This window comes from Juglans microcarpa x Juglans regia, chromosome 2D, assembly GCF_004785595.1.
Source record: "Juglans microcarpa x Juglans regia isolate MS1-56 chromosome 2D, Jm3101_v1.0, whole genome shotgun sequence".
Classification (NCBI taxonomy): Eukaryota; Viridiplantae; Streptophyta; class Magnoliopsida; order Fagales; family Juglandaceae; genus Juglans; species Juglans microcarpa x Juglans regia.
This window is the reverse complement of record NC_054596.1, coordinates 1,102,301-1,111,811: the sequence shown is the minus strand read 5'-3', so window position 1 is coordinate 1,111,811 and position 9,511 is coordinate 1,102,301. Positions and strand designations below refer to the sequence as shown.

General features: G+C 38.1%; 1 protein-coding gene across 1 annotated transcript; it reads left to right on the top strand.

Moving 5' to 3' along the window:
• Window positions 1-1,025: 1,025 nt before the first annotated feature.
• LOC121249651 (eukaryotic translation initiation factor 2D) lies at window positions 1,026-8,994 on the top strand. Its single transcript, XM_041148380.1, is given in 9 exon segments — window positions 1,026-1,304; window positions 1,740-1,851; window positions 3,245-3,289; window positions 3,292-3,434; window positions 3,537-3,631; window positions 3,712-4,143; window positions 4,649-4,757; window positions 7,642-8,287; window positions 8,611-8,994. Coding segments are annotated over 9 exon segments (1,839 nt in total). The 5' UTR covers window positions 1,026-1,169; the 3' UTR covers window positions 8,733-8,994.
• The last annotated feature ends 517 nt before the right edge of the window (window positions 8,995-9,511 follow it).

Sequence of the window (9,511 nt, the reverse complement as noted above, 5' to 3'; positions counted from 1 at the left end):
CTGTTTAGTTCTCAGAAAACCTTACAAAAACATCAATCTTCCTCCAGGTTCTCAGCAAATTTACGCAGACTTTACCTTTAAAAAAGAAAAGACCATGAAGAGTATAAACGAAAGAACTTGATCCTCCATTCTTTTTTTTTTTTTCCTATACTCTCTCGGTAACCAGTGTAATTTTATGCGGCCAACAAATTTTTAAAAAAAATTGTTTAAAAAGTCGGTTCCTTGTTCCTTGGCATTAAGGTTCAAAGGCTAGTAATAGTGAAAATTGAAGAATCAATCAAACATCTTCTTTCACGAATCAAAATACTTCGAATCCAAGCTTACTCGACCCAGCGGCTTCTGTTCCTCCCCCTCTTGCCCTTGCTTCCCCAATGCCTATTCTTCGACGCACTTTGCTAGTTGAGATGGGGGAAATCACATCAGGTGAAAAATTGCAGTGTAAGCGAATGAAGGGAGGGGGAAATCACAATGCACGAGAGGGGACTGAAAGAATCACAGAGAATGTTCTGAAGAAGAAGAAGGTCTCGAAATCGAACCTGAGTTCCACGATTCACAGAGAAGCAGATTCGGAATGCTGGGTTTATGACTTCGTCAGCGCCACTCAGCGATTCGCAGAGAAGAAGAAAAAGATTCGGGGGTTTTGTGAGGAAACTTGAGAGATTCACAGCGCTTCACAGTGAAGAAGAAGGGGTTTTCAATGAGCTTGCGGGAGGCACGACACCGTTCAATAACCTTGCGGGGAGTGGCGGCGCTGGGTAGACAGGGGAGCTAAGCGAGGTGGAGCTGAACAGAGGGACGACATCGCGGGGTGGTGCTGGGCAAAAGGAGGCGACGCAAGGGAGGAGGGGCGGTTTCGCGGGATGGGATGAAAAATTTGAATGGAAAGAAAAGAAAACGGGAAGAGAGAGAAAAATAAAAATATCGCAATGAAAAGAAAAAAAAAAAAAAAAAAAAAAAAAGCATCCACGTAGCGTGTGCAACGTGTGCACCGCTACAGTGGATGGGTAGTAGGAGAACTCGTTGTTGACAACTCAAGTAACACCCCGCCATACTTCTTTTCCAGAACGTTCGTACCCCCAGAATCCCTAGAGACACACCCGCACGCTATCGCCCTCTTATCTCCCTAGCTCGCTCTCTATAGCGCGCGCGCTGGCGCACACATTGAGAGAATGTTCAAGAAGAAAGTAGAGGCCAAGTCACACCAGAGGCTGTCAGGGGCAGACAGGAAGAAGCTTAAACGTACAGTCAAAGACCGCTTCCCCAGAGCCTCCGATGCCGATATCGACGTCTTGCTCCCTCCCAAGGTTTTTTATTCTTCTCTTGTTGATTACAATTTAGAATATTTTATAGTAACGAAGCTTGCGTAGGTTGAATTCGGCATAAAAATTGTTATCCTTTCCGGGCACTAAATATTGTGCTGTTGACCTTGTATGAAGAGTATTACTATCTAGATGGATAATGTTTGAATAATTATCTGTCCTGGACCCTGGTCGATGCTATTGACACAGTAATGCTCTTTGCTGCATATTTACAGCCGGGGTTGCATGATTAAACTGGACGCCTCAAGTACTTAATTTGGATTTTGTAATGAGCAAGGGAGGATTAAAATGTTCGAGTTTTGATTGCTTTTTTGTATGATATATTCATGTATTCATTTTCCCTTTTCTTTTCAAGAAATGAAAGAACCTAGTTTGCTTAGGTACTAATCCGGTACTATTTATTTAATTGTAATTTTTCAGGCAGAGATAACTGTCGCAAAGCTTCAAAATCGAGTCCATATATATGGTGTTGAAGGAGGCTTTCCTATGTTTTTTGATATTGATGGGCGAGGCACAGAAATATATCCCACCGGTATTTTATCATTCATTAGCGTTTGGTTTAGATTCCTCCCGTTACATTTGCATTCGAATTGTCTAAGTTTTCCTCAGCGATCTTCATTCCTGCCCCTTGGTATACTAATGAGAGAGTTTAAAGTGTAATCGCTCTTGACAGCATCTGTTGTTCTCGGATATGGATGGTTCTGATTGTGTAGAGTTGTAGAAGTCATTGCATAAAATATTTCCAAGAGGCTTACACTTTCTTGGTAGTGCTTTTTTCCCCTTTGATGTGAATGTTCATTAGTACAAAAAATGCTAGTTGTACAAATTGAAGTGCTGGATTTCACTAGAGAAGGAAAGTAAGAAGTGAATGGCGCTATAACATGCTACAAAGTGAAGGGCGAGATAGGTTAGGGTCATTCATCAAGGAATATGGTGACTACTAATTATGAATGAGCTGCAAATATAGAACCCAAATTTAGAACTCAAACCGGCGGTGTTATTTTTACATCAATGGAATATTTTTTTTTTTTTTTTGATAAGTAAGAAGTAATTTGATTGATATAAAGATAGGCATAGCCAAGTACACCGGAGGTATACATATGAGTACACCAAATTAAGAACTAGAAACTGTTACAAGAAAATCATGGAAACTGAGACCATTTAAATCTAAAGCAATGACCCACATAAATAAAGTCTTCCAGAAAAAAACTCCTAAACTCCTCCAAGGAAAGTTCATGATCCTTAAAAAAATATATCATTTCTTTCTCTCCAAATACACTAGAAAATACAAATAGGAGTCATCTTCCACACAGTTGCAATCTGTGGTGTCCCTATGATCCCTCTCCAGCTAGCTAGTAGTTCCACCACCCTTCCCGACATTACCCATGCTACTTCCATTCTACAGAAGAAACAATTCCATATGTCCCGTGCAAAGTCACAATGTAAGAGTAAATGATCTACTGTTTCCCCACTATTTATGCACATACAGCACCAGTCCGTAGTTATAAGTCCACGCCTTCTTAGATTATCAATGGTTAGAATCTTCCCTATAGCTGATGTCCAAACAAAGAACGCAGGCTTGGGAGGTACTTTGCTCCTCCATATGTTCTTCAAAGGAAAATTGGGCTTAGTTTGAGTTGTAAGTATGTCATAGAAAGAGCGTACCAAGAATTTCCTTTTCTTAGAAGGTCTCCATTCCATCTTGTCTTCAGCTAGAACAACAGCAGTGATGTTATACAACAAGCTAAAGAAATCCACCAGAGCACTCACTTCCCAATCTTGTGCCTCCCTATTAGACTCACTAATCGGGACTGATGAATTTCTGAAGAAGTATTTGCTTTAGAAGTGATGAAATGTGTGAAATGTTCCCTTCGATTGTTCTGTTATAGGCTGTAGTTGATCACAGCTTGTTTTTACTATTGCAGTTTTTGCTCTTTGGATGGTCCCCGAGCTCTTGCCTGCTTTCATACTGAAGGGGGTGAGGTTTCACGATTTGTCATCGGAGGGGCAGATTTGATGTTTCCCGGTATCAGTGTACCTCAAGAAGGTCTAGCTTCATTTCTAGCTGGGGAACCATGGGCAGTCAAAGTCCCTGGCAATCCAGCTGCCATTGCAGTAAGCATTTTTGGAATATACATATATATATTGTGGGATCTTGGACCGTCAAAACTCCTGTAAAGTTGGTTATTGCCCCGTATTTGACTAATCTTGGTGCAGGTTGGCGCAACCACTATGAGCAGTACTGAAGCCTTAAAAGCCAGTCTGCGTGGAAAGGCATTGAGAATAACTCACTATTATCATGACTTGCTTTGGTAACTGTAGCTGTAACAGTAAATTTGAGATTGATTTACAATTTCAACTACTAATCCCTGCTTATGCACTTCTTTTACAGGGAATCAGTTGAGGGCCACTATGTGCCAAATGCTGGCTTCTTAGAAGATGTTGTGTTTGAGGATCCTGCATTTCTGCAGTCGTGTCAGACTTCTGAGTCATGTGAAGGTGCTAGTGAGGCCTCAAACAGTCAACAGAATGGCAGTGGTAGTCATGAAATGGGGGAACCTGTTGATGTAACTAATTCTCTGTCTGAAGCTAATCAAGCTTCAAGTTCATTGACACAGTTTGATGTCGAGAATGTTACTGCTGAAGAAATAATTGCAGGTGTTGGAGATTTGAAGATAAAAGAAAATGTTCCTTCTGAGGAATTAAGTGACCATCATACTCTATCCACTGAGGATGTGGATGCCCTTTTGGACAAATGCCTCTTGCAAGCCTTGCATACAACGGTTAAAGACAAAGACCTTCCCTTGCCTGGAAGCACACTATGGTACGAAAAATTTGTATGACTTAAATTGTAATTCTTTTTTATTTCTGGGTTGGAGGGAGGAGAGAGTCCACCCCTTGAAATTTAGGAAAATAAAAATATCATCTGAGATGGTTGTCTCGAAGTTTCTTTTTACCCAAATAGAAAACTAGCAAATGGAGCTAAGGCTAGAAAAAGAAAGTTTAAATATTGTCACTTGAGAGTAAATCGGATTTCAAATATGATTTTCGTCTCAAGTGTTTGTAGTATATTGTGCCTCTTGTGCAAGCACAATAATTGAAATCGAATTCAGTCATCGATATGAAGCCAAGCTAGAGTTGAGTAGAGCGCACCAAACCTGTACTCGAGTGAGCCAAGGAACTTCATTGGGCCAAGTCGAGCAAGGGGAAGATAGTACCCACTCCCATCTATTTATATTAGTGTTTCTCAAGCTCAAAATTCTTACAAGTCTTTTGCATTGTTTTGCATTAAATATCTAACAAATGCTGTTGTCTTGTGAGTGGTGTAGGTCAAACCATATATTACCTTGCAGACCCCCTGGAATCACTCTTGACATCAAGAAATCATCCTACAAAAAATTATCAAAGTGGTTACAGGCTAAATCATCCACAGGACTGGTGTGTCTCCTACTGCTTTTCCGTGAGTTATAATTTATATTTCCTCTAGCAAACAGAGTATTTATTTAAGGCAGTTCTATTTGCGTAAAAGTTGGAAACTTCATAGATGGTGTTTAAAGATTTCGTCAATGTTATTCAATAAATGAGGTACTTTTACCTATAAAAAAAAGATTTCGTCAATGTTGTTAGCTGGTTTGTGGTTATTTTAAAGATTTCTTCAATGGAGTTAGCTGGCTTATGGTTGCTTTAAAGAGTTCATCAATGGAGTTAGCTGGTGTGTGGTTGCTTTAAAGATTTCATCAATGGAGTTAACTGGGTTTTGATGACCTGTTTGGCATGAATATCTAAATTACCGGGTTTGATTTAGTTATAATGGTATGATATGTGAAAGATGAATAGTACTATTTGTGATGCCAAAGTCCTATTTACACAAATGCACAGTTATAATCGTCTGGAAGTCAATAATGTATTGTACAAGGGACCCCAGCCGATCATTGCATTTGCTTGACAGAGTAAGGTATTTATAATCTATGGTGGGAGCTTTTGCAATGTTTTTGTTTGCCTTAAAATCAGAGCTATTTTGCTTTTGTAGTTATTTCTGTGTTGGTATATTTGTGTGTTTTTATTTGCCTATAATAAAATTGACGTGTTTGCAAATGTGGCCCACCTAAGTTGTTTCTTTTGTCATGTGGTGGCGCATGCGTGATGGTTTGTTGACAAGGATGAGTTTTCTTCTTGTTTTTGGGGACACTAATTACACACTTAGTATGTTGATTCTTTTACCATTTGTTTTTTCCTTTTCCCCCTTTCGGTTTGAAAAAAGGGGCGGTTGGGTGTGGAAAATTATAGGTCTTATGTGAAGTGGACTGCATGACCAGGATGAATTGGGAATTGGAAGTGGGAGATAGGTTATTTTTTTGATAAGTAAGAGTAAAATTTTATTGATAATAAAGGCATAGCCCAAGTACACCGGGAGTATACATCGAACAAGCCTAATTACAACTAAGCACTAGTGAGACATACAAGCAAATCATGGAGATTATCCGCATTACAAATAATGGCCAAAGCCTAGGAGAGTAAAGTAGTGTAAAAAAATCGCTTCAGCTCCTCCAAAGAATGCTCCATGTCTTCAAAGTACCTCTTGTTTCTCTCCATCCACAAATACTACATAATGCAATGAGGGATCATTCTCCACACAACAGTGATGTGGGCATTTCCCCTTATACCTGTCCAGCTCTTCAGGATAGCCTTCACTCTTCTAGGCATAATCCATGCCACCCTTGTCCCCGGGCCACTTCACAATGTAACAAAAGATGGTCCACTGTTTTCCCGTCTTTCTTGCACATACAACACCAATCTAAAATGATAATTCCATGTTTCCTCAAGTTATCCGAGGTGAAATCCTCTCTAGAGATGCAGTCCATATAAAGAAAGCAATTGTACGAGGTACCTTGGAGTTCCAAATGCCTTCCAAGGAAAACAAGGATCATTAGACAATCCCAAAAGAGCCTTATAGAAGGAGTGCACCGAGAACTTTTTATTTCCTCCAAGATTCTAAATCATCTTATCCTCCACCTCAATGTCAATTGACATATCATACAACGAGTCAAAGAAAATGACAAATATATCCAATTCCCAGTCTTGAGCTGCTCTCTAAAAACTAACATTCCAATTGACAGCACCATCAAAAAACACCAAAAGATCAGCCACAACAACCTCCTTGTTGCTAGAGATTTGGTAGAGCATGGGAAACACCTGCTTTAGGTCCTATTTGGATGTTGAGATGGTCTCAACCTATCTTATCTCATCTCAATATCCAAACACCATTCAACCACAAACACAAACACTTTTCAATTTCAAATTTTTAAATTTTTTATCTAATCATTACTTAATCGTTACAAATTTTCCAAACTTCCAAACTAAATACAAAAAACAATTCAAAATTTTCAAATTCCAAAACAAAAATAATATTAAAAAATTATTTCTAACAATCCTTTAACTTTATAATATTTTTATTCAACTTTTTATCTCTCATTTCCCAAAATCTCATAAAATATTTTAATTCAAGCTATTTCACTACTATTCACAAACTATTTCACTAATATAAACAAATTTTTCATCTCATCTCAACATCAAACGGGCCTTAGAGCCCTTTCACCGCACCAGACATCAGGCCAAAAATAAAAGCTTGATAATATTGATATGTTAGTTAATTGATATGTTAGTTATTATGAAAAACTAGAGGCTTTTGTCCACAATGCAAACACAAGTAGGAAGTTCTGATCAAGCAGCCATTGCAAACTTCAAATCTCATGTCATGGTACTAGGAACAAGTGTAAAGAAGCAAAATAAAATTTAAATCTGTATTTTTAGCCTCCATTCTCTTTGGAAATTTATGTTTGAGGTTTTTATTTAAATTTGATAGATCTCTTCCAAATTTTGTTGGTTTGACTAAAAATAATGAATTTCAACAGGGAAAAGATTTTGTGGTTAATATGCTCCTGTAAATGTAAAACATCTATGCTAATGTCTATGACCGTAGATAATCGTACACTTCCATGGAAACTATGACCTGATGATTAGATTCTTTTCTGTTTGTCGATAAACCCCATGCACATCCCCACTTATCTATACTCATCACAAGATTCTTGTGGGAACTAGCAGGAAGTAAATCTAAGGTGTCGTTTGGATAGTGAGTTGAGATATAAGATGAATTAAGATGAAAGTTGAAAGTTGAATAAAATATTGTTAAATAATTGAAGCAGGGTTGTAGACTTTCATATTGAAGGGACTTTAATGCACCATGCTTTATTGTTGTTTTCATTGTTAAATCCTTCTGTAGCTAGTTTCTTTTTCTTTCTTTATGATGATCCTGCATGGACAGATTGCAGTGAAGGAAGATAAACATAAAAAGGAGGTTATGCTATCTTCTTTTGATCGCAATCATGCTGAGTACTCATCCTTCAAGCCTGAGAAACGGATAGTAGAGAAAAAAAATGAGATTAGTGATCATGCTGCCAATGACAGCCGGTCGAATAGGATGCTAGATGTGGCAGAGATCTATAAACCGAGTGTACATGTTAATCCCATTTTTGCGTCTGTAGGAGCTGATAAGGGAAAACTTTTTAGTGCTTCAGAAGCTTCTGATATTGTTTTCAAATACATTGAGAAAGAAAATCTGGTAAAGCTGACAGACAAGTCCATTGTGGTTCTGGACGCAATATTGTGTGATGCTCTGTTCAAGGGGGTCATAAAAAAGGGATCAACATACCCAGCAGAAATTCATAAAAAAGATTTAGGGCAACTATTCATAAGCCGGATGCAAGCTCACCACCTTGTGACTAGAGGAAGTGAGTCGGTTGTTCGGAAAGGTGCTCTGAAAGCAATTCAGATACTGACAGAACGGCGGCAAGGTAACAAGAAGGTGACTAAACTCTCAGGGATGGAAACTTTTTTGATGGATGCTGAAGCCTTGGCATCAGAGCTTCAGAAAAAGTTTGCTTGCAGTACATCAGTGGCAGAATTACCAGGTATCTTGTATTGTCAGTCTATTGAGAATGTCATGTTTGGTGGTGGTTATCAGTTGGTAAACATAGTGAGGTATTCAATATATTTATTTTCTATTCTTGGTTTTTTCAGCTTTTCATTCATATGGAAAACAATGATTCAAATTTTTCTTTGTATCAAGTCAGTGTTATCTAAATTCTTTCTAAGATCTGTATTTTTTTTTTGTTTCACCCTGGAAAGAATTAGAAAGTTGTGTTTGTGTGACTTCTAATATCATCTAGCAAATGCATCGAGATAAATACATATTCCTGCTGATCTGAAACTTCGCAAAATTTTATTTTCTCAGGTAAGAAAGGACACGAGGTTCTGGTGCAAGGTGGTGTGATTGATGATCTCGCAAAACATCTTGTTGAACAGTATGGAATCCCAAAGAGATACATTGAGGTTCTTGATAAAACCAAGAAATAAGAAATGGATAAAAGCTAAGCTTTCTACCTATCATCCAAATTTACATGAGCGGAAACAAATAGATTGCTTGTGGCGCAATAAATTGCTGTGGGTGACAGTGGGGGTCAATATGTTTTTTAGTTGCCTCTATTTGCTTGTGCGGGTAATTAAAAATTTGACATAAAGTGATGCCGTTTCTTGCAAGCTAGTACGGTTGAAATTCTGAGGATTTTGTACTGGTATGAGAATTTCTTGTATGAATTTACATACATGCCTTAACTTTTGCTAGACAGTAATATTTTCAGATGAATTTTACTGGTTTGTACAAATACCATTCATATCATTCGGTTCAATTTTGTCAGAAATGATTGTTCTTTTTATTGGATCGAACAATGACTAATGACTAGACCTTGCTGGCAGCCTGGTCCATGTTTTCATTGGATTCTTGTAGTTTTGTAGTGGTTCAGCAGTCAGCTAAGGTTAGGGTCTTTCCTAGGGCAGGGAAAACTCTACCCCTTATTCCTTCCCGGTTCCAGGGTTGACCCTATGTCTCTGGGCCTTTTGCAATTGTTCTGCCATGTTATAGAACTTATGGAGACAGCATGTTTTGAAGCTGTATGAATTATATCAATTGATTCATAACTCATTTAGTTCTTTTGGTTGTCTTCCTGTTTTGCTTCGAGTGTGGATCGCTTTAATAAAAACTGATATCTTATCCCAAACCACCATATTCTATGGCGGCTGTTTGGTGAAAAATAATAAATCTTATCTAATAAGTTACTAAAGAAAATGAAATGTAG